This window comes from Sphaeramia orbicularis, chromosome 19 (genome assembly GCF_902148855.1).
Source record: "Sphaeramia orbicularis chromosome 19, fSphaOr1.1, whole genome shotgun sequence".
Classification (NCBI taxonomy): Eukaryota; Metazoa; Chordata; class Actinopteri; order Kurtiformes; family Apogonidae; genus Sphaeramia; species Sphaeramia orbicularis.
This window is the reverse complement of record NC_043975.1, coordinates 1,100,418-1,126,582: the sequence shown is the minus strand read 5'-3', so window position 1 is coordinate 1,126,582 and position 26,165 is coordinate 1,100,418. Positions and strand designations below refer to the sequence as shown.

Sequence of the window (26,165 nt, the reverse complement as noted above, 5' to 3'; positions counted from 1 at the left end):
AAAGTCACAACTAAATAAAACTAAACTATATTGAAAAATCCAAAACCATTAGAACCTTGGAGTGGAACCAGAGCAGAGCAGGTTCTGAGGTTCTTAGTTCTACTCAGGTCAGTTCATATTTAACGTTTGTGGAACAGCGGAGCCACATCTGTCCATCATGTACATTTAATAACAGAAGTGTGTTCTTACAGGGTTGGTCTGGGACTTGGAGAAGAATGGCGGCGGCGGCTCCTCTTCGCTCTCCACCGTCCAGTGTCGGGCGTTGTACACGGCTTTGGTGGGAGACTGAAACACAACCACACACACACATGAATGATGTTCAGGGACATGGAGCCTGGCAACATGGACTCATTAGGTTTTAGGCTACGTTTACATGTAGTGGGGAATTTTGGAAACTGATATTTTCCCCGCACCGTTTCCAAAGAAAACCTTGTGCACACGTGACTGTTTATCTACCACGTCAAAAACACACCAGGCCTATAATTGGCTGTGTGGTGTGACCATCTACTACCATTAACCAATCAGAATCCTGTGTTTTTCCATCTAAAACTGTGACAGCCATCCCAGATCTCCGTTTCCCTCCGTTTACACACAAACGCAAAGACAGAGATTTGCCAGAGTTTTTAGAAACCATCGTTTTTGGTGGGTGTGGCCATCATTGTCATGCAAACGACAGGCACAAGTAAATCTAAGTTTTGCCAGAAACTGGCTATGTGTAAACATAACCTTAGATTTATTTTAGGAGTCTCATTTTGGTCATGTTTGCTTCCTTTTGGATCCTCCAGGCCTTTGTACGTTTCATTGTAAATTTCCCTATGGGATGAATAAAGTATCTATCTATTAGATACTAATGTGGTGTTTTTCCATTAATATCTAATGAAGATCGTCATGTGATTTCTACTGATCGTCTGATATTGTTTATGTTTTTCTTGCAGTGAAATATGTTAAGAAGGAGAATTACTGCAGCGTTCTGTAAACTGTGTGGAAAAATACTGCAAATGGATCTGAAACAGCAAGCTCATGCGACAAATAAAAACAGTCCATGTTTAGCTGAAGCCACAGGTTCACGCACTAACACAGGGCTGTCAAACTCATTTCAGTTCAGTTCCACATTCGGCCTAATATGATCTAAAGTGGGCCGGACCAGTAAAATAATATAAATAATAGGACAGAAACTTATAAATAATGTCAACTCCAAAGTATTTTCTCTGCTTTTGAGTGAAAAAAGTCAAATTCCATAATGAAAATGTTTACATCTACGAACTGTACTTGAACATAACATGAACAAAAACCAACCTGAAAATTCTTATGAAAAATAAGTGCAATTTTAACAATATTACGCCTTAGTTTATCATTTATACATGTGCATCACAACTTACGGACCACAATGAATCTACAAATACACAAAGCATTTAGTAACAGGCAGAATATTGGTACAATTCCACAGACTTCTCTTCAGAAATTTCAGGTTATTCACATTTTTTGCAAAAGGCTAGTCTGTAAATGTAAACATTTTTGTGCAATTTTACTTTTTTTTTTTACACTACAACAAAGAGAAAAATTTGTAGTTTTCATTATTTATAGGTTATTACAATAGTATTTTACTGGTTCTGACCCACTTGAGATTGAATTGACCTAAAATGATTCTAACATCCTTGATTGTTAATATCGTCAGTGTAATTTCTGTATTTCACAAATTCATCCCAGGAGCCGGATTGGACCCTTTGGTGGGCCGGTTTGGCCCCTGGGCCGCATGTTTGACACCTGTGCACTAACATGTAAATGTGCGACATGGTCATGGAACAAACTTCAGAACACATTACAGCTTCATGATTTGGTCTCCCTGGAAGAGTTCAAAGCTCTGATAAAGACAAACTGTTACTGAAGAGTGCAATAGCTTTTCTTAAGCTGGATTTTGTTGTATGTGTTGTATTTGTTGTCCTTTGACTGTTTCTAATGTGTTTTATTTTAGAATTTTTGTAACTTTGTAATGGTGTGCTGTCTTGGCTGGGCCTCCCTCGAAAAAGAGGTTTTAATCTCAAGGGATTTCCTGGTTAAATAAATGTTAAAAAATAAACAGGGTCTCATATTGAACCTGAGGCAACAATTGCAATATTTGGCATTACATTACATTCTTCTAACCAAAAATCTAATTGTCTTCACCACTCTTCTAGCTCGTAGACTAATACTACTGAAATGGAAAGATAAACAACCTCCAACATTTAAATCTTAGTTTCTGGATCTTTTACATCATTTAACATTGGAAAAAAATCAGATATTCTATAAGAGGATGTGCCGATAGGTTTTTCAGTACCTGGAACCTGTTCTGAAACACATAAAAGAGGTAGATCCATCACTTATTGCACTGTAGTCTAATTAATACAAGTCTGTGACTAATACCTGTGTTCCGTATTTATTTATTATTATGGTCAGTTATCCTTTTTTTTTTTTTTGCAACAGGGTGGGAATGTTCATGGGTTTGGGTTAAAAAACAAAAAAAAACAATGACTGTATAATGCTTTCTTGTGACTCAATATGTAATAAAAACACTTTAGGGGAAAAAAAAAAAAAGAAAAAGTTAAAAATTAAATAAATACAATGAACTCCACACTCTGTACAACTCTGAGTCCTGAGGACGGAGGAGACGACCAGGGTCTGAAAGTCTGAGATGTTCAGAGACACCGGGACAGAATGAGACAAATCTGAGCTCCACCAAGATCCTGAAGGGTTCAGACTTTTGTACAGATTCACCGCCTAAAAAAGGCCCAGAAACATTCAAATAACATGCAGATTATTCTCCCTCCTGGAGGAATCCAACGGCCTGGGGTCTGCTTTAACACGTTTGTTCAGATCCAAACTGACATATGGTCTGAGTTATGACTCACAGTCAAGGATGTGGAATCAGAAAAAGAACCAGGACAGTCAGACTCAGGCTGAAGGACAGGTGGACGGTAACGCTGACCTTTGAAAGAAAAGTCACAGTGGATGAGGATCCAAAACACTCAGCATCGAGGTGAGAAGAGGATCCTAATCCAGTTTACAGCTTAGATAGATAGATAGCTAGATAGATAGATAGATAGATTATTAATCCCGAAGGAAATTCCACTATTCAGCACAAGAAGACAAAAAACAGACCACACACAACACAACAGTGGGTTAGTACCAGGTTAAGGTTAGTATATATACACTAAAAGACACTTGCTAAAAAAACTAAAGAACTACCTCTAAAAAGAGCTTCCTGTACAATAATGTAAATAAAGACTTCTGGTTGTATTTACACATTTCAGGGCAGTGACATAAAGTGAATCAGTGATTTAAGTGTAACAGTTATTTAAGTAATCTACGGTGGTTCGAAAAGTAGGTGTAGTCCAACTACATAAGGTGCTTGGATATTTTAAAGTCTCTTTGTATCAGTTCTGATGTGGTCATGTCTGAGACGGAGACTTTAACCTTTAAGTATTAAATCAAAGTTTGTATCTCAGAAACTTTCTGTGAGACTTTGAGACAGAAGAGAGAGAAACAGTCAGAGGACGGAAGAATAAAGACAAAGAGTAAAGAAGAAAAACAGAATAACTGGATGCACATTAAACTGATGAGAGCCAGCGCTGATCAAACAGCAGGACACGTAAACACACATAGACGTGCACACACACACACACACACACACACACACACACTCATAACAACACAAGCCCTCACACTTGGCCCGCCTCCTGTCCTCGGTCTGTTTTCTGCCAAACCTGTGGTTGGTGGTTGCCGGGGCATTCATACATTCATAATGAAAAACAAAAGGACGGGACAGAGGGAGAAGATGGAGTTGGCTGTGGAGCAGAGGGTGGGGGGGCTGTGGGAGGGGGGGCTCCACAGGGTTAATAAGCCCGAACAAAAGGGGAGGCTGGGGATGAGCTGTGCAGAGTTGGAACATCAACACACTGAATTAAACTAATGTGAATGACACAGACAGACACCTACGCCACCGCCACGCCCACCTGCCGCTAAGCAGCATGGGACAGATGAGAGCGAGCGGGAAGGTGGGCGAGCGAGGCCGCGCCCCCGCCGCACACTGAAAGAATGAATAAATAAATAACAACTCCACGCTGTTCTTCGTGACGGGACGTCCGATGACACGCCGCGGAGCCGGTTCATCCTCAGAAACGCCGCACGTCACAGGCTCAGGAGTCAGTGCGGAGGTAACGGACTCCGGCGGCTCGAGGATTCAACGCAAATCAATCGACAATAAACAGCCGTGAGGGAACATGGTAAGACGTAAACCCACTCCTAGACCGGGCCCGATTTATGGATCCATTTTTCTACGATTATTCAGATGAGACGGAGAGAAAACCTCAGGGAACAGTGGGTTTAGAACCAGGATCGAGTCAGAACTCCAACCACAATGAAACACACACCGAGAATAGAAAACAGTAGAGGAAAGAGAGGGAAAACACACACCTGAGGGAAAACACACGCACACCTGTTTTGGATATTTTACCTTCAAATGTAAGGGGAAGTACCATTAAAAGTCTGGTTTTCTCACACTTAGATTATTGCTCAGAGGTTTGGTCATGCACTACCACAGCATTTACAAAGAAATTGCAAATGGTTCAGAATAAGGAAGCCCCATGATGGCTTCGTTGTCCATATAGAACAAATGTGGATAAAATGAAAAACTGTCTTATTTGGTAAAAGGTAAAGAACAGATTTATTGCCTTATTACTTGTTTTTATGAGGAAAATATCAATGACTAAACTGCAAAAGGTATTCCATAAACATCTGTCCTTCAGTTTTGAGAAGCAACCAAGTCAAACTCTGACCAAAAGTCATTACCGAAAAAGATAAAATAATCCAATAAATAAAATTCTAAAATGAAATAATAATTTGAGGATAATTCAAATGTGGTCATTTGAGACAATGTTTTTCATGTGTTTTATGGAAGAATATGTTATTATGTGCATATATGACGCATACAGAACCTTAATAAATCACATTTTCTTCTGTGTTATCCTTAGGAGTTAAGAATATGTGCATTAAATTAAATGTTGGGGTAATGTCAGAATGCACTGGATGTTTAACATTAATAATTTAAAGTCGTCTGGTTTTGTTTCTAAGCTTTGGAAAACATGAGCAGAGTGTGTCTATTATTTATTGTTATTTATGGGGTCTCCTTGTAAATGATGGTATGCTGTGAGTCTGTTTGGGGCAGATTATTTATGCATGACACACTAATAAAATAAGATCTGTGCCTGCGCGGTGGGCAGAATAACCCGACGGCGCCCTGGCAGAGTTTGGACCGGGCCTCCACAGGACGGACGCTGCTATTGTTTTTATAATGAGCTCAACTCGACTCAATGACTCCAACGTGAGCCAGAAACGAGGAGAAGACGGTGTTACTGAGAATATTAGTACAAGTAGAAGGGAGGGAGTGGGATTCGGGGAGATAGAAGGAGAGGAGGAGGAGGAGGATGTGTGAAAGCTGAGCAGTGGAGGCAGAGGCCATTCAGTCCATCCTTCCAGTCCGATGGCTGCTCATCTGCACACACTTCATACTCTACACAGCTCGGTCTGCACTGGACAGGAAACTGGTCAAACTGGTCAAATATCTAATGTTGGAGGGATTTTTACAATGTGTGTAAAAAAAAAAAAAAAAAAAAAAAAAACACTTCTGTAAATCAGCAAAACCCACATTACTAAAAAACACAGACCCTTATAATGAGCATGTCCTGGAGGTATTTTAAGAGAGTTTACTGTAGTTTAAAATTAAAAATACAGACCATTTCCCAGTTACATAAACGTCACTTTTCATTGAACTGTTGTGTTCAGACGTCCCTTCTCTGCAGCCGTAGAAGTAAATGTGCCATAACGTTGATACAAACGACTCCTACAAATGTCCTGACTGATTTTATGTGTGTGTTTCTACTCCCTCTGAAGGATTATGTGGATTAAACTGCACCGCAGCTCCAGCAGACAGCTGTCATAAAGGTGATAAGATGGCAATAAACTAAAATTAACAGACACGACACCCAGAAAAGTGACAGTCCGTCCTTTAGAGAAGACGGAGGTGTTGTCTAAGTTTTCAGCAGCGGTGGAAGCAGTGGATCTGCTGACGATTTGTAAAATCAGTTACCTAAGACTTCCGCTGCTCTGGATTTATGACACTGATCTGTCTGCTATAAAAAGGAAGCAGGCTCTTATGAAATCAATGCAGTCTGAAATCCAGTCAGCCCAGTCTGGGGGGGGGGGGGTTGACAGGCCTGAAGCACACTGACAAATAAAAGACAAGCACAGACGCTCACAGGAACATGAATACAGCGCAGCAGGTCTGCACCGCCCACAGGCAGCCGCCTGAGTCAGGATGTAGGTACAACTCAGGTAACACCACAACCACCTCCACAACATCCACCGATATGGACGACCAACTGCAGAGTAGAGCAGCAAAAAGATATCGTTTGAGCATTGTCATCGTGATGTATGTGTGCACAATAGTCACATCACAGGTTCTGCAACGTAGGAGGTAAATGAACTCGACATGTTCTCATCTACTTTCAAGGGTACCTGACACACACTGCACACAGCCATCCACCAATCCCAATCGTTCTTAATCAGTCTGGAGTGAGTCACTGGTAACAACACTGAAAAAAATGAGCAACGAACACGAGAAAAATCGCCGTAAATGAAGACTTGGTGCCAAAAAGAAAACCAGCGTCAGTTATCTGGAATTGTTTTGGCTACAAGAAGGATGAAACTGAAACGCGTGTTCTGTGTCGACAGTGTCTTGCACCTGTTGCCACAACGAGAGGTAACAAAACTAATTTGTTTGACCATTTAAGTCGGCACCACACAGCTGTTATATACTCCTCAGTATTTTTTTTATATCGCAATATATATTGCAGGGTTAACAAAAAAAAAAAATCACAATGTTAGTTTTTTCCAATATCGTGCAGCCCAACTGCAGAGGTACAACCACAACTGCAACCACCTCCACAACATCCACCGATATGGACGACTGACTGCAGAGGTACAACTACAACCCCCTCCAGCTGTTTGGATGACTCACCCAGACCAACATGTCTACCATCAGGCCCACTGTGTCCAGTGTATTTTTTTTGGGGGGGGGTGTATTTCCACCTCTGTTCCACTGTGTAAATATGTCTTAGATTCTACCAGAGAAGCCTCGATCTGATATCCAGTATCTGCTTCAGTTTTTCAGTCTGATACTGACCCAGAGAATATGTTTCAGGAATCCAAAAACCTTATATTATCTTCAGGGAAAGCACTATTTTCTAACTTAACTTTAGGGTTTTACGACATTGAGCCTTTGTTTCCCTTCGAAACCTCCTACAAATGTTTATCTGAACTAAAACTAATCAGTAAATCTGAAATTCAGCAACTTTATCAAACATTTCTGCCACCGAATATGATAAAAGAATGTTAAAATCAGTTCACATCCTGTTTTAACACAGTAACTGTCATTTTCTTCAATGATGTAATTATTAGTACAGTCTGTGTTGAGCCGCATGTAAGTTTGTGATCATAATAATGATAATCAATAATCATTAATATTTTGGTAGAAGACCTGTGGTTTATCATGTGTTTGGAGTTGTGGCTGTTAACTCTGTGTCATGTCAACCTGCTCCACCTCAGACAGAACCTTCATGATCGGTTGACTTTACCTTTCTGGTCTTAGTTTTAGTTAAAAGTGGAATAATGAGACCAATTCAGAGGCCCAGTGCAGGTCTGATCAGACCCAGGACCAGTTTAACATGTGCAGAACTGTGGTCTGGATTTGACCGACCCTGCTGTCCGGTCCACTCTGTCTGTAGTAAAGGACACTGTGAGGGTTGAGTCTCACCTTCTTGTGGGCGCTGAAGATCCTCCTCAGGGTGTCTGGGTTCTTCTCTGCAGGTTTTCCTGGAGGCAGTCTCCTCGTAGCTCCAGCCAAGACCCTGAGACCATCCTCTGAGAAGTCCAGGATGTCTGGAAGTACAAAAACACACGGAGCCGATGAAAACACCAGCGCCTCAGGATGACAACATGAGAGTACGTGGAGTGACAGGTCCTGGACGGTGATGAACTCAGGTGTGTTCTGCTGAGTCCACCCGTAAGAAGGGTTCAGACACATTATTCAAGGTCAAATTCAAGCACTTTTAAGGGTCATTTTCAAATTTTATCAAAATGATGTAGATTGTATTATGCTATAAACATCTAAAATGATGCTCCATAACAGCAAAAAGGTTAGAAATTAAAGGAGAACACAAATTTTTATCGAAAAAAAAAGGGAAGCCACTTTGAGTTCTTCAGACGCGCACGCACCAAGACAAAGACTACGATAAAAATGTACCTGGAGTCGACCTGAGAATAGGGCTGGACAATATGGGAAAAAAATCATGTCACAGTAATTTTTTTTCATATCAGACAATCAGGGGTGTAAGAAAATATCAGTTCAGCAATATATCGCGATATTTCACTTCATGATACTGTATGGATATTTTTAAGTATTTATTCAGATGCAGACATGGCAGAGGTTCATTTTTGTTTTTCATGCTCTTTTATTTCTATATTCACATGGATATTTTGCTCTGTTTTTATACTACAAAAGTACGATTGTGATATTGCAGGTCATACATGTAGTTTTTTGAAATTGGTAACGCTGTTTTGTTAAATGATGGATTATTCAAGCATCCTAAAAGCACTTTTTATTGTCTCAAAGTGGCAAATGTTAGTTTTTTTATTGGGAATGCACAAAAATAATGTTCTGATGTTGGATGATTCAGGGACTGAACACTATGGATTCCTTTCACAATAGAATACCAACATTTAAGCAAGACCTTAAACTGTAATGTCTGTAAAACATTATTTTTTTATTTATTTATGTGACTTTTGTTCTGATAAAGCCACATGTTAAACCTTTATTTACCCAAAAGCTCATCTATAAGTTTTTCCAAGAAATAATCTTTAAAAAAAAAAAAATCAAAACAAAAAATATCACCTTATTAACAGTATTATGATACATTGCGATATATCATACCATCATCCTAGTATTGCGATTTGTATCGTATCGCCAAATTCTTGCCAATACACACCCCTACAGACGATATCAATATGTATCATGATATAAATCAAATCACTATTTTCCATTACTCATAAGTTAGTTATGAAGACATCAGAAGGTTATTTTTGATTTAAATACGATTTATTTTCTGTCAGAGGTTGAACATGACAGATGTGCTGAAGAACATTATAGAAATGTTACAGATCAATAAAACAGGTCCATATTGTGTGCATTCCTCATATTATACTATATTTATTATATTATATATTATATTTTGGCTTATCTGTGGATGATATTTGCATGATTGGTTCGGTGCGGCGCTACTTAATTATGATTGGCTGTTCTTATGTCTATCAAAACATGGATGAATGAATTCTATTGAAATTATATGGAGCATGTCTCATATTTCTAACAAGGAAAGTTGTATTGCAATATATATCATTGTCATTTTATCGCCCAGCCTTACCTCTTTATTGACATAAAGTTTAATTTTTCTAAATGTATCACCTCTCTGTCAGTAGCTTTGACTTGGCATCTAACCTGGCAGAGTTAATATGAAAAATAAATAAATAAATCACAACACAGAGTCATAATTGCACGCACTTTCAAGCACTTAAATGTAAATTCAAGCACTTTTAAGACCTTGAAAACACAACATTGAAATTCAAGGATTTTCAAGGATTTCAAGCACCCGTACAAACCCTGAGTGAGGGCAGGTGTGCGTTTGTGTGTTATGACGGTAAACACCATGTTCATACTCGTCTGTGGACACATGAAAACCAGACAGAAGCACAGGTAGATAAAGGTGAGATAAACCTGTTCGTATCCTGCTCTCCTGCCTCTCAAAGTTCTTCTTATTTTCCGTAACAGACGGTCTGTCTAGACTCGTCGTCCTCTCCGTCCATCGCTCCAGACTCTCGAAGGGATCGGGTGGTTCATCTACAGGTGTGTCTTCGATGGTGATCGCCGGCGTCGCCTTGGTGACAGGGGCCCTCGTGACTTTCCTCCAGTCGCTGGAGCCGTCGTCGTCGTCGTCTTCTGCGCCGTCGCTGTCGCTCATGTCGTCGAAGCCGAAGTACTTGATCTTGTATTTGGATCCGTCAGCGTTGTCGGAGCTGTTCTCGTCCTGCTGAGGGTCTGCGTCTTCAAATCCGAACAGGTCCAACTTACTGCTCTTCTTGGACTTGGTCTGGGTCTGCCTGAACCTGCTGAGATACAGATCCACAAACATTATTCTGTCAGTGTCAGTGCTTTGTTACGATCATTCAGGTCGGTTTGATCATTATTTGCTATACACATCTACATAAGGCCAGTGTCGCTGTGCACACGTTAACAGAACCCACAGCAGAGTCCTGTTTGGGTTCGTCTGACCCGATACCGCCTTTAGGCCTCACCATGTTTTTACCGGCTGTCTAAAAGCAGAGTTTAAGTCAATGAACCAACAGTCATCAGTAAGAGTGTGAGAAAATATCAGTTCTGCAATATATCGTGATATTTCATTTCACAATACTGTATCGATATTTAAAAGTACTGTATCGATATTTTTAGGTATTTATTAAAATGCAGATATTGTGGAGGTTCATTTTAGTTTTTCTTTTTTGTTTATATTTTATTTATTATTATTTAACACTTATTAAAAAAATGTTAGTTCCTTTGTTGGGATTGAACTAAAATACTGTTCTGATGTTAGTTCTGAACTATTAAAATATGAACATATGAGCAGGATCTTAAACTGTAATGTCAGGTAAAATATAATTTAAGTTTTAACAGAGGAAAATTTTGTGATACAGCATTAGATGCTGTTGGGATCAAATAAAAATGTGTTTGGTATTTGTGCAGATTTCTGCTGGAATTCTATTCTTCCAGGAAACAGTCTTTTAAAAAAGAAAAAAAAAAACAATAAAAAATTGCCTTTTTAACAGTATCGTGATAGATCGTATCGTGATCCTAGTATTGTACTGGCAAATTCTTGCCAGTACACAGCCCTCGTCATCAGTGGAGGATGAGGAATAGGATTCTAAAGTGGAATTACTGATGTGAGATATGAGTGCATCCTAGTGGTTTTCACAGTTAATTCGATGTTCAGTGACTTATTTTACTGCCACATCCCATTTCACAGTAAATCTGCATAAAAATTCCACCATCATCCAATCTCTAGATCAGGGGTCTAAAACATGCGCCAAAGGTTCCAATTCGGCCCTTGGGATGAATTTGCAAAGTGCAGAAATTCCAAAGTCAAGGCTGTGGAACTCATTTTAGTTCAGGTTCCACATACAGATCAATAATAGTGTAATAATCTACAAAAAATAATGACTCCATATTTTATTCTTGGTTTGATGTGAAAAATAATATTACATTATGTCTATAAATAATGACAAATTCTAATTTTTGTCTTTGTTTTAGTGCAAAAAATAACATTAAATTATGAAAATATTTGCATTTACAAACTATCCCGTAACAATAAAATGTGAATAACCTGAACTAATATGAACCTTAAATGTCTGTAGAAAATTCAGCCTAATTTGACCTCTTTTCTGCCTGTTCCTCAGTGTTTAGTGTCTTTGTAGATCTGATCCATAATGCAGGTGGACAAATGAGAAGTGGAAGCAGAATTTTGTTAAAATTGCACTGATTTTTCTGAAGGAATTTCAGTTTTTTCAGGTGATTCACATACTTTTTGTTTGGATAGTTTATAAAAGTATTTTCATAATTGAATGGGTTTTTTGCACTAAAACAGACAAAAATTTGGAGTTGTCATTATTTATAAGTTATGATGCTAGTATTTTACTGGTCCAGCCCACTGTAGATCAAATCCGACGGAATGTGGAACCTGAAAGAAAATGAGTTTGAGAGCCCTGCTCTCGAATAAACTGTTGGAGACGGACACGTCCACTGAAGACACTTAACCTGATGCTTGATTGCATTTTAAACTGGACTGCATTTACAGAAACAGAAATGAACAGAGTGGAGCTGCAGTCAGATGACGTGGCTTCACAGTCACAGAAACCTTCAGTACCACAGATAAACTCTGCTATCCATAGGTGTCATCTCATTATGTCCCTGAAATGGAGTAACGAGGATATAATGATTTAACCCCGACCTCCGCCGCCAGATGTCCTTGGTGTTTATTCTAGTGCAGGGGTGTCAAAGTCATTTTATTTCAGCTCCACATTCAGCTAAATTTGATCCGAAGTGGACCGAACCAGTAAAATAATAACATAATAATATATAAAAAATGTCAACTGCAAACTTTTCTGTTTCAGAGCGAAAAAAGTAAATTTCCATTATGAAAAGGTTTACATCTACAAACTATCCTTTCAAAAGATGTGAATAACATGAACAAACTGAAAAAATAAGTGTAATTTTAACAATATTCTGCCTCAGTTTATCATTTACACATGTTCATTAGAACTTACAGATCACAGTGGATCTACAAATACACAAAACATTTAATAACAGACAGAATATTGTTAAAATTGTACTTACTGCTCTTAAGACATTTCAGGTTGTTCATATTTGTTCAGGTTATTCACATTTTTTGCAAAATTATACTTTGTTTTTGTGTAAATACATGAAAATATTTTCATTAACAAAGAGAAAAAATTGGAGTTGTCATTATTTACATGTTATTATGATCGTATTTGACTGGTCCTGCCTTCTTGAGATTGAATTGGTCTGAATGTGGAACCTGAACTAAAAGAATTGTTAATATCTTCAGTGTAATTTTTGCATTTCACAAATTCATCCCCGGACTGGACCCTTTGGTGGGTCGGATTTGGCCCCCGTGGCGCATGTTTGACACCTGTGGCATAGTGGTTCTGTTGGATCTCCTTGGTGTTTATTCTAGTGGTTCTGTTGGATCTCCTTGGTGTTTTGGTGATAATTAGATTTGGTTGGATTTCTTCTCTCTTGATAGCCAACATAGTGGACCCCTAGTGATAGAACCCTATTGACTCAGCTTCTCTATGAGTATTATAAGTCACCCACATGGGGGCGCTTTAGTTCAAAATCAGGGGGTTTTTTTGGATATAAATCAAGCAATAACAGACCGATTGAGATAGAACATGGTTCATATAGATGGTCTTCCAAATGTCGATGTTTTGTCTTCATCCAGAGTTTATATGGGGTCATTTTCATTCACTAGGTGGAGTTTAGTGGGCTACATTGGTTCTCTGACCCTTATTCTGTCACTATTAGGACGATGTAGTTCAAACTGAGTTCATGTCGATTGTCTAACAGTTCTCTTTCTTTATGCCACTACCTTGAGTTTACATGATGTCATATTTGGACACCAGGGGGTGTGTTTTTTTCAAATAGTTGGGGGATGTTTGATTCTGTTCTGAAAATATCAAATGAACAGTTATGGGTATTTCAAAACAATGTCACATTGCATATTAAATCTATCCACAATCTACTTTCTGAATAACAATTAAGTTGGTATCTTTCGTACACTGTGTTGTTTATTTGCTTTATTACATAGCAGAGGATTGGGGGGATTTTGGGGATATACCCTCGCTGTCAGCCCCCGACAGCGTAGGCCTAGTTTACTGATTGTTTATGGCTGATATTTTAGTCATAAGAGTGTGTTGTGTCCACTGTGAGCTGCTGTAGAATCACAGTGGATTCCCTCCACATGTCTACGACAATGAACAACCACCCATGGACAGAACAGTCAAGGTAAACCCAATCTGTCCACTGACAAATAACAGCATGGACAGTTCTGATCGGAGAAGTAAATCTGCTTTGGGTGAAACTCCTGAAGTGAAATGTGTGTGTGTTACATGTTGAAATGACCTGCACAGATATAAAAACATGAGGCTTGAGCTAATTAGGTTTCATTTCGTCACTTGGGAAACCTTTTAGAAAAGGCCCTACAGCCACCGTCCGACGTCTCACCTGGTGTTTTGCTGCTCCGTCTTCTTCCGTTGCCATCCGGCCTCTCCCAGATCCGTGGTGCTGCCAGAACCAGCTCCACTGCTGCCACCAGATGGCGCCCCGTCTCCGCCGAGCTCCTCCACCCCTCGGTCATGGATGGTGACGTTACACATGGACATCGAAGAGGGGTGGAGCACCGTATAGTCCCTCGTCCTGCCCCGTCCACCTCCTGTCGTCTTATTACCACCTTCAGATGTGGATTTGGGAAGATTTGCACCAAAAACGGTGCTGGAAAAGCCCCCTGAGTCCGAGGCTTTGCCAGAGCCCTGTTTGTTTGGCCTCCTGTACGTCCGACAGTTTGAGTTTCTGAGCACAGACGAAGATGATGACATCTGTGAATAGTCCGATGTCTCAACTAAGAAGTCCGAGTCATCCCCGAGGTCCTCGTTTTCGCTGAGAATCTGGAGCCGTGGAGGCGAGGGCGGCTTCCGGTCCAAAATCTGACCCAGGTCACAGCTGCCCGTTGAAGCCCAAAGCGTGGGGGCGGGGTTACGTGGTTCCTCAATGGGCGAGGGCGGACGAAGACCCATGATAGCGTCCCAGTCATAGGTGGGGTCGGCATTAGACCCAGTTTTAAGGGTGGTGGTCTGCGCCAGGGGCTTCCTGTCGCTCTCTGAAGCGTTTTGGTACCATGAGTAGCTGTGCTGGTTCTCGGACGACGATGATGACGAGCTCTGCTGAGACTTCCCTAAAAACACAGAGAGAGACATCAGATCCAGAACCAGCATCGCCTTCACAGATCAGACACAGAACATCCTCAACACGACTGAAAGGTTCCTGATTACTGTTCACATGGACGCTGAATGTGGGGACCTGATAAAAGTCTGTGTTCCTGCTAGTATCTAATGGAAACACAACACGATACGACCAAAAACCCTCTAGGAGCCAAAGACCACATTTGTTTTTCTACCGCCATGTTGGGGTCCATCCTGGAAACTTGTCGTGTCTCCTAATGTTACCCAGAATGAAGCCAACATGGGCACAATAAATAGATTTTAGGGATGTATGATTACCGGTATAACGATAAACCTCGGTAAAATTCCAGATGGTTAGTGTTATCGTTTAAATTCTAATTATCACGATAACCGTGTTTGATTCCCGCACTTTGAAACTTCATGGTACTACTCATTTCCTGGAGAAGCAGCAGCATTCCAAGTGCTATCTATCTATCTATCTATCTATCTATCTATCTATCTATCTATCTATCTATCTATCTATCTATCTATCTATCTATCTATCTATCAAACTCAAACTTGATCTGGAAAATGGTCAAACAGTGTCCATAAGGTGACATCTTTAATGCACATTTGTGTATTTGATTGTTTACATGTTAATATTTTAATGTTTCTACCAACAGAAAGTACATTGTGGCTATTATTTACTTTTATTTATTTACTTATTTTTTAAAATACAACTTGGTTAAATTATTTCAGTGTGTGTATAAGTACTTTTTGAACATTTTGACCACAATTTCAACAATATTGCGATAATAATGATACCCGTGATAATTTTGGTCACAATAACCGTGATATGAAATTGTCATATCGTTACATCCCTAAAAGATTTATTCAAAACGTCGAGAGACAATGGGATCAGGTGTTTACATGACTGTGAATAGTTTCCTGTAGATCTGATGTACAGGAAAACTGTATTAAATTCAATAGAAAATCTCCATAGTTGAAGTCAAATAAAGCCATTGTATCAGCAGAACTATTTCATGTGTTTGCATCACTTCCAACTTTTATTTACTTGAACTCGGCAGCAGCAGGTTTCAGACACAGAAAACACCATGCTGAGCTGAACATTAGGAAGACAACGTATCCAAGAAGTGCAGCTCTATACTCAAACCTTTCCACCATCCGCCCGTCTGTCTGTCCGTCCGTCCGTCCGTCAGTCAGTCGGTGCCGGCTGAAGCGCTGCCCAGTTGGTGAACAGTCAAGTCAAACATCTACCGTCGACCAGCTGAGTGTTTCTGAGGAAAGGCAGCGGGGGTTGGACAACATGTCTGCCTCCTTATGAGCAGATCCTGGACAGTTCTGCCTTTCCACATAACAAACCAGTGACAGACCGGATCCGGGGCAAACACAGGAAATTGCTTGAACATCAGAGAGTGTCTGTATGACTGTGGTTTTTACAGACGCTGCATTTTAGCAAAACACAACCCAAAACCAGGCCAGTGCACGACAAATGAGAGGAGACGCTCTGCAGAACTCATTAGACAAACACACGATAAATTGTCACAACACAGGATTTCACCTTCAACCAGGTGACAACGGAACAGCTGGGACGTCCTGATCCACGACCCAACACGTCCAAGTATCTGACAATACTGGGAAACTGAACAAGTTCAACTCCAGTAAAAAGCTAAAAGTCAACCCAATGCATTTCCTGGATAACTGAATAATTTATTAACTCTAACCCAACTCTACTGCTGCAGCCCTGGGTTTGAGTTTTTAAGCTAAACAACCAAGTAAAACAACTGAAACGTAGGGATGGACTGATCCGATGTTTAAAGGTCTGATACAAAACCAATAACTGGATTTAATTACTGATCAATAAGACTGTATTCATATCACTGTAGTCAAGTATCAGGATTCATTTTAAACATTGGTTCATAACTGTATAAAAACAACATTTAACACAAACACACATCTTTAAAGTAATAAATACATCATGCATCATTGACACGTTCAGATCTATTGTTGGTGCATTAAAGTTAAATATCTGTTAGAATTTGATGAAACCATTTAGTGAGTTATATTTTTTAGATTTTATTAGGCCTTTTATGTTGGTTTGATCATCATTTGGTGATTAATTCGAACGGTAGAGTGACGTAGAAGCATTTGTACAATAACACAAAACTGAACTAAACACATCAACGTATGGATCAATGTCAGCGACAGATGTTTGGATCAATATCTGATACCGGATCAGTGCGTCCCCACCTTTAGAAACTCCACTTCCTACTGTATCATAGCAGTAAAACCAGACCATTTTCTGTCCTTCTTTGTCGGTTCAGTCACCTGACTGAACCCTCTATCTTCCATTCAGTGGTTATTTTTAGTTTTATCAAGTGCAGCCTCATGAAAATGCTTGAACTGTGACTGTTGGATGGGTTTGATTCTCTTCCACAGTGCACATATTTCCATGTTCTGCCACAAACCGTTTGTGGTTTCAACACCTGTGTGAAAACTGACGCAGGTTCACACCGAGGCTGAACGACTGAAAAAACAGACAAAATGACAGAACTAGAGCAGAGGAAATGCTAGTGTTTGATAAAAGGTAAAAAAGCCACAACAAACAAGAGTTTTCTGGAGTAGAACGGAGTAGGAAAGGGTTCACATGACTGCTGTAATTACAGTATCTAGGAAAAAGCTTCAAGATCCACCTGCTCATTGATGAGCCTTGGATCTTCTGTTGAGAACAAATGAAGACCTAAACTCAAGCCCAGAAAAAAACTGGTTTTACCACCAGTAAAATACAGAGATTTCATCTGTTTCTCTGTTCAGGTGTTGTGTAAAAATTCTTACGAAAACCATAATACTGTTTTACGTTAAACAGTGTGACCTCAGGATACAAACCTTACCAAGATGGAAGAGAATGTGTTTGGAAGCTGCAGGAAGGACCATTTCCACAACATCTGTCCATATGATGAGTGACAATGGACCAGGACCTCCACATAACAGAGCAGGAACTCCACATAACGGACCAGGACCTCCACATAACAAACCAGGACCTCCACATAACAAACCAGGACCTCCACATAACGGACCAGGACTTCCACATAATGGACCAGGACCTCCACATAACGGACCAGAACCTCCACATAACAGACCAGGACCTCCATATTACAGACCAGGACCTTCACATTCACATGAACATGTGGAACCAATCCAGCCCAGAGACCCGGTGATCCTGGCTTCCCTCTGGAGGAAGGAGGTCCGCCTCTAAATCCACCTCTGATCACATGACGCTGTATGTGACCAACCAGAGCTGAGGTGTAAATGCTGATGTTCACGGTGGTGTGGACGTTGAAGGGTTTTTATGGTCTGTTCACTGGGAGACTAACAGCTGTGGAGGACGACTGACTCAACAAGTACTAAACAAAGGAGAAGAAGGATGAATTCAACTTCAGACTAAATCAAAACTGTCATTAGTTTTACTCTTCTGTTCAAACTCTCCACTCACAGCCTGTCACCTGAATGAGATGAACCAACCAGGGTCCAGTGTCATCACAGACTATGAGGTGTTTTCATGGTTTTCTTGTGGGCGGTTGGACTGAAATAATACTAGTGTCTGTATTGACAGATGTCGGCCTGGGCTGGACTCTGTCCTCTGGCTCCAGGACTCTGATGGACTGGACTGGCTCTGTCTCCGGCACCTGTCCAACAGCAGTCCCACAAACCACAGACACCACCACACTACCAGTGGACTTCCACCAAAGAAGAACTAAGGAGGTGACATGAATCCATTCAGTGCTGGTTGTAAAGGTGTGTGTTCCAACTGATTCCAGAACAGATGAACCCGGGTCTCACATGGACACCAACTGATTTATTTCACAGGCGTCCAATTCAACTATCAACACGACTATTCCAGACCGTGAAGGAGCATTCAAACTAACTGTACCAGGTGTTCATCTTCATCTGATCATTTTACACAAAGTAACACCGACTAATCTGTACAGTTTACACTGTAACATGCATGTTTACACTGTAAAATGTTTGTTTGCATTGTTTAGAATGTTACATATGCACATCTTTAGACTACTTTTATATTGTTAAATTCTACCCTTTCATACAGTTTATCTCGAATTTATACATATTTCAATTGCCCACTACTTTATATCTTATATTTTTTAATATGCCTGTATCTTATTGTGTTGTTATTTAGGTATAAGTTCACTGTCGCGGGCAGAGACCACCTGGTGAAATGACAATAAAGTCTATTCTATTCTATTCTATTCTACTCTATTCTATTCTAAATAAGTGAGTGAATGATGATTTGTGGTAAATCTCGGTTCTTCTTGGTGTTAAACTGTGAATGTTACCGATGTTAGCGCTGCTGTTGAAGAAGAGTCCGGCGTCCACCGCTCTGCTCTGGTTCTTTTCACTGTTCAGCCATGGCGCTCCTCGAGAAGACGCTGAGTTGTTGGACCATCCCTGAAGGCCGGACCAGCTCGCTGTGTCCACGGTGCCGCCCGGTCTCTGAGCCTGCGGTGGCTCGGCCGACGCTGGTTTAGCGGGCGATGACTTGGTGCCGCTTCGAGATGACACCGGCTTGGACTCCTCATCACTGTCAAAACCAAAGGGGTCGTCCAGGCCGTCTCCGCTGGTGCGAGGCCTCTTGGAAACCTCCAGGACAGAGTCATTCTTTGGAGCGCCCATGCGCTTGGAGCCCACCTTGGCCTTGTAGGTGGTGGCGCCCCATTTGGTGCTGAGGGTTCCTCTCTTGGTGGACAGAACCTCGTCGAACTTGGACGTGCTCTCGCCTGCTTTGCGGCTGTAGGTTTTACCAAATCTGGATGTCATTGTTGCATCTGGGTCATATTCTCTGAGAGGAAAACGCACAGAAGGAGTTAAAGCTCATTTAGAAAGAGATAAAAAACAAAAAACATAAAGTTCATCTGAGTCAACTAATACTTATTCTCATCATCCATCTGTTGATTGGTTTCTCAATTGTGTATAAAGTATCAGAAAGTTGTGAGTAATGTTGATCAGTGTTTCTCAAAGCCTACGGTGTCTTCCACAAAACAAAACCAGTTTGGGTTTTAAGTCCATAAATATTCAGTTCATTGTTACAGGATGAAAGAAATCAACAAAATATTATCACTTATGAATCTGGAACTCCTTCTAAAAAAAAGTTGCTGTTTGTTGCTTTTCATACATTTCCACAAAGAAAACTCCACTAAGCACTAGCAAAAAAAGTATCTGAAGGTTTGGTTCTGAAACATTATTCTATGTTCCATCATTAGATCATTAAAAATAAACATCAGTGGTTCTCCTGGCTTAACTTCTTTAGAACCAGTTTCATCCATCTTCTTCCTCTCATCCAGGGCTGGGTCACGGAGGCATCAGTCTAAGCAGGGATTCCTAGACTTCCCTCTCCTCAAACTCCTTCTCCAGCTGTTCCGTGGGGACCCTGAGGCGTTCCCAGGCCAGCCGAGAAACATAGTCTCTCCAGCGTGTCCTAGGTCTATCCCTGAGGTCTCCTCCCAGCGGGACATGCCCGGAACACCCCCCCCCCCCCGGGAGGCATCCAAGGGGCATCCGAAACAGATGCCTGAGCCACCTCAGTTGGACCCTCTGGATGTGGAGGAGCAGTGGCTCAACTCCGAATCCCCCCGGTGACTGAGCTCCTCACCCTAACCAGTTTCATACATTTAAAAAAAAAAAAAAAAGGAGGGGGGGCATCAGATAAATCTGAGGCCTCTCAACATGATTAATGTGAGACAAAAGAAAAAGACAAAAAAGCTCAGTTCCAATTCAATCACATGTGTTTCAAGTTTTGTTTTGTTTTTTTTTTACCGTGGAGGATTTTATTTTAGTGAAATCACACAATAAGTTTCAACTTCATGGAACACAATGAATTTACAGAAAAACTACAACCTGCTATTTCATCTTTAATAGTGACTTGAGTTTGTAAAGTTTGTTCTGTTTTCCACCGTGTAAAATTTGAATGTAAATAGTAACTGAAACTGTGACGAATGTGGAGTAAAAAGTGCAGTTTGTGCCTGAAAAGTCATGGAAACAAAGTGACTTAAAATATGAGCAAGTAAACTTAGTTACATTTAACAGCTGAATATTATGGGCATAAGATTAATCTATGATGAGAAATTGTGCATCGAATGAAAGCAGATGATTACGGACCTGAAACAGTAAAACAAACAAATAAATAAATAAAATAAATAAAACAACAATATCAGACATCCTCATAACAACTTCAGGAATACATGACTAGACAAAATCCACAAACTTATGTTTCTACATATTGGGAGAGTGTAAACCTTACAATCTGACCATTGTGTGTGATTTTATTTCATACAGTTTAGTTCGAGTGTTTCTCCATCAGCTAGTCTGACGACATAAGGCTAACATTAGCCACTAAGCTAAAGCTGCTACCTGCTGATTTCACAACCACCGGGGTGGTAAAAGAGGAATCTCTGGGAACAAACTTGTAGTTATTAGATAAATCAAGCACTGATAACGCGGCGACATGTGCGTCATAAACAAATACAATAACGTTATTGATGAAGTTACGAGTTTTAGCCGCTAGCGTTAGCATAGAGCCCAACTGACGACAGGAGCCGTCACTTAGCTAGCTAAGTTAACGGCTAACAATAACTACAAACTGACATCGTTTAGATCCACGACCTAAACATCCAAAGACAGGCCGTTCTCACACACACAGATGCTTTGGTGTTTTTCATATTTTCACTCACTTGGTGCGTGAAAGGGCCGATCCGCACAAAACCCACTGGAGACCCGAGGCGGCCGTTAAAGTGGCACAGGACCGGGCCTGCTTCCCTGATCCGAGCTGCCCCGGCCCGCACAGTATAAACAAGGCCGAACACAGCGCGATGAGGGCGAAAGAGCGGCTTCAGCCCACAGCCGGGAGCACTACAGAGCCACGCTGCTTAGAACACACGCACTTTATATCCCCATCTGATGAAACCCGCTCCTGTTTTGACGCTAAATCGTACTCGATTGTTTCCTCTGGGCTGCGACGAAGGCTTCCATTGGACTCAGCGATAGCATCAAGTTAACGCAGACAGCCCCGCGACAACGGAAGCACAATAAAAATAAAAGCATATGTCCGAAACATACCCCATGAAAGCGCGAAATAAGTCCTCCAAATCAATCCTCTAAGGTGTATCTGGAACATTAAATAAATAATATCTAGAAATTTTACGGAAATACACCTTATTAACGAGACTTGAGCTGAATATTTTCCCAAACACACTATTATTTTGAAAAATTAACCGGAAATTTAACTTATCATTACAAATGCAGCATTCAGGTACCTCCATTAAACTCGTAAAAAGCAGTGTTTCACGTAAACGTATCACAAAGGAGGACGAAGCAGAGACAATGGACGAGAGCCATATGTCCGTGTTGTTGGAAGTATTAAAAACTACGCGTATAATTACTTTACTAAGTTACTAAATGAACTCATCAGAACTAAGTGTCAAACAGCCTAAATGTAAAATGTAATATTTACTTCAGTCATTAAATATTTTTGATTTTAGTTTCAATTTCACAAAATAATTTTCCCGCAGCTAACAAAACATTGAACGAATTGGTGATGGATGTGTTTTCATGAGGATTCTGAACACTGCACCCGCTTTTAGCCATTTTCTTCCCAATACGTCACCGTTTATACTGTTTTAACCATTTAATTTGGAACAAATGTCACTGTAAATATTATAAACATCACTGTCTTTTTGGAGTGATGTGACATGTATTATCAGTTTCTATTTTGTGCTGCTTCTTGGCCTGGTCCACTTTGGAAATGATAACTAGTTCTTGACTTATCTGGTTAAATAAATAAGATTTAGTGTACCAATATTTTCAGGTGCACAGTGTAATATTTCAGAGGAAAAAATAAAATATACTAAGATGAAATTGAGTTTGATTAACACAATGTAAAATTAGAAAACAATAACACTTTGTCCATTTCTATGTTTTAATATATTTTATTATTTTTTTATCTTATTGTACAGTAGGATATTATAATACAATATTTATATACAGTGTAATATAGTATTTTATTTTTAATGTGTGAACCACATTAGTCAGCTTAGGTAATAATGTGCTATACAAAGAAAGGTTGATTGATTGATTGATTGATTGATTGATTGATTGATTGATTGATTGATTGATTGATTGGTTGAAAAACTGGCTCATTCTGTGGAAAAAAATGTCACAATGATGCAAAATTCTAACAAAAAAATGACTGATTTGAGTCATTTGTAAAAATGAGACGAACCAAGATCAAATACCCTAAAAAATGAACATGAAAGTATTTGACTCATATTCAACCCATGTGTGTTTGACAGTAAATATAATAAAAACCTGACTGAGGAGGATGGAGGAACAAACCACCAGACTGTTTATCAACTACTGTGTAGAAATGACATCAGACACATTCAACAGCAGAAACAGATGACTGTCTTAAACTCTACAGAGGTTTTTTTTTTTTTTTTTTTTAACCCTTTAACCGCTGAGCAATCTGAATCCATGATTTATTTCAAATATTCATAAAAATGTAACCATTTGCTCAATGGGAAAAATTTCAAAATGTGCTGATAGAATAGAACTTGTTCTCTCCATAGACATCTGAGCATGCTCAGTTCACCCCCACCGCCTGTGGATTGGAGGGTCAAACACAGAGCAGTGAGTAATCTCTTTTCCATTGGACATCTGCGCAAAACTTTACTGATATTTACTAAAACTTAAAAAAAAAAAAAAAAAAAAAAACACAAGTGTGTATGTCGGTTTTTCCATTAAATCACAAATGCAATGATTTGTTTATTTGTTATCACGAGATGACACGAGAAGTCATTCCATAAACATGAACGTAAATATGGTGTTGATTTACAGATATATTCATTATTATTATATATTACTCTTCTATCTCCTACTAAATTAAAAAAAAAAAAAGATTCAGTTTCCTGGTGTGTCCACACATACACACACGTTTGTCTCAAACTCTTCTTCTTCTCTTGTTGTAAAGTCTGTCAACATCCGTTTTTTTTTATTCACGTGACTCTAGTTGCAGAAAAAGGTCTTTCCATTGCAGTTTTGTGTGATAGAGCATTTGTGCTACGCCTGAAAAACCACCTCTTGCCAGAACAAAAACTTTTAATCGAAAAACGAGAGTTTTGGTGAAATTGTCATTTTTCCAGAAGGTAAATTTTTATGCACAAGTTATATTCACGCAATTAGAGGGTCAATGGAAAAGAGACTAATGAGACTGACTCACTACAAAAACAGACGGTTTGGACTTTTTTTGTATAGTTTTCCTTGTGTTTTTTGTTTTTCCTGTTTGTCCTGTGAATCCAGTGTTGTTGAGATTTTCCTTTATTATTATTCCTTTCTTTTCCGCCTCAGACGATGCATTCACTGACTGAACTGAATGTTTTTGCTTCATGTTGTGTTTTTTTGTTCTTTTCTAATAAAAGTCTTAAACGTGTCCTCGGACGTGGACAGAAACACTTCCTGGGAGGATCCTCACGCTGCGTTCGTCCCAGTTGTAAAAGTACGGGAACAGTTTGTCGGTGAAGGTGTGTGCGATGGCGTGTATTTGTGTGTCGGTGTCGGGGTCAGTAAAGGTCAAGCGTCCGGCGTCCCAGTCCAGATGGACCCGGACCCTCTGCAGGTTCTGCATCTCGGGGAGTTTGGTGGCTTCATACGACGGCGAGAACGCCGTGAGTCCAAACAAGCCGTTGACCAGCCTCCAGGACTCGGATTCCCGCAGGTCCTGACCCGGTCCGGACTTGGTCATCAGACCCAGTCCCCAGCACCGACTGTCCCCGACCTGGACGTCCCAGCTGTGAGAGCCGGAGTCCAGGCCCTCGGAGCCCAGGACGGAGAAGAAGGTGAGGCGGTCAGCGGTGTCCGGGACCAGCTGCAGGTCGGCCTCTGTGATCCGGGTCAGGTCTTCGGACATGCTGAGCAGAGACCCGGCCGAGTTGGGGTCCAGAACCACGGGGCTGTAGGACACGGCGTCCTTCATCTTGACCCAGACGTTGAAGGCCAGGTTGCCCAGGTGCGAGGCCTGGTCGATGAGGGCGGCGGAGCGCAGCTGCAGGGGGTCCAGCAGGGGGCGCCGCTGCATCCTGTCCACCGCCGCTTTGGACTGGAGCAGGAGGGACGCGTCTCCGTCCCCCAGCTCGTCCTCTACGGCCCGGACGGTCTCGGACAGCGCCGCCACCTCCCTGCTCAGCGCCTCCATCTTGTCCTTCACCCCCTGGGTCTTGCGCTCCTCCTCGTCCCTCAGGGCTCGGATCCGGGACTCCTCCTCCTCCTCCAGGAACCGGTGGAGCTTCTTGAACTGGGTCTTGATCTGCTTCTCCGTGCTCCTCACCTGGTTCTTGATGTGTTCCGTCACCCGGTCGTACTCCTGCCTGGCCTCCTTCAGGACCTTCAGCCGGTCTTTCAGGGTCTTCAGCTTGTCCTTCAGCTCCTGCAGACCCTCCTCAGCCTCCGACGCCTTCTGGTCTCGCTCCAGGACGAAGCTCTCGCACAGGTTCTTCAGGGCCAGGTTCGGTGGCGGGTTCCTGGACTGGGACTGGGTTCTGCACACCGGACACTCGCGGGTCCGTTTGACCGTCCACCAGCGGTGCAGACAGCTCTTACAGAAGCTGTGACCGCACGACAGGAGGACCGGGTCTTTGAAGATGCCCATGCAGGTGGGACACGTCAAGTCCTCCTCACATCGTCTGGACATGGTGACCACCACGATGACCACGATGACCACGATGACCACAACCACGATGACCACCACACACTAACTTTAACACTAACACTAACTCTAACACTAACACTGATACTAACTCTAACTCTAACACTAACTCTAACACTAACACTGATACTAACTCTAACTTTAACACTAACACTAACTCTAACACTAACACTGATACTAACTCTAACACTAACTCTAACTCTAACACTAACACTGATACTAACTCTAACTCTAACACTAACTCTAACTCTAACACTAACTCTAACTCTAACACTAACTCTAACTCTAACACTAACACTGATACTAACTCTAACTCTAACTCTAACTCTAACACTAACTCAAACACTAACTCTAACTCTAACACTAACTCTCACTCTCACACACTCCTGGACACTTCCTCACAGACTGACTCAGCCTCAGCTGCTGGGGTTTATCTGAAGTCCATACAAACTGGATCTGGATCTGGATCAGATCTAGATCAGATCTGGATCAGATCCGGATCAGATCTGGGTCAAATCTGGGTCAGATCTGCTGGAAAACCTCAGGTCCACAGGGCCTCAGTCGTGTCTCTGCCACCGAAGGAAAATCTGCCGTTGGTTTGAAACCCAGATCAGTATCTGTGTTTCCTGGTTTCTGTCTCCTCCTGTTCTTCTTCTCCTTCTGAAACTCCAGCAGCTCCTGCACTGTGAAAACTCACTGCTGCCCCCACATGGACACACAC

The 26,165-nt window shown here is 41.0% G+C and overlaps 2 protein-coding genes across 7 annotated transcripts in view; both read right to left on the bottom strand.

Annotated features, from left to right (window-relative positions):
- The window catches only part of LOC115410050 (wings apart-like protein homolog), a 60,621-nt gene extending 38,883 nt beyond the window's left edge, over nt 1–21,738 (bottom strand). For 4 of the 6 annotated variants that reach the window (XM_030121454.1, XM_030121453.1, XM_030121452.1 and 1 more), the window contains exons 1-6: nt 21,420–21,738; nt 19,029–19,531; nt 13,943–14,669; nt 9,863–10,254; nt 7,847–7,971; nt 190–285 (exon numbers count right to left, since the gene is read on the bottom strand). In XM_030121454.1, the coding sequence (XP_029977314.1) occupies nt 190–285; nt 7,847–7,971; nt 9,863–10,254; nt 13,943–14,669; nt 19,029–19,509 (1,821 nt within the window). In that variant the 5' untranslated portion in view covers nt 19,510–19,531; nt 21,420–21,738. Of the gene's footprint in view, nt 1–189; nt 286–7,846; nt 7,972–9,862; nt 10,255–13,942; nt 14,670–19,028; nt 19,532–21,419 lie in introns of those variants that run through there. The other 2 variants (XM_030121455.1, XM_030121457.1) reach the window with 2 other exon arrangements.
- A 2,109-nt stretch (nt 21,739–23,847) lies between these two features.
- Nucleotides 23,848–25,555, bottom strand: LOC115410053 (nuclear factor 7, brain-like). The gene has a single exon (XM_030121461.1). The coding sequence runs from the start codon at nt 25,427–25,429 to the stop codon at nt 24,164–24,166; it is 1,266 nt and encodes a 421-aa protein (XP_029977321.1). The 5' UTR covers nt 25,430–25,555; the 3' UTR covers nt 23,848–24,163.
- Between the last annotated feature and the right edge of the window lie 610 nt (nt 25,556–26,165).

Excerpts from the sequence above, each read along its gene's own strand:
- LOC115410053 (XM_030121461.1), bottom strand. The coding sequence starts at position 25,429 with ATGTCCAGACGATGTGAGGAGGACTTGACGTGTCCCACCTGCATGGGC.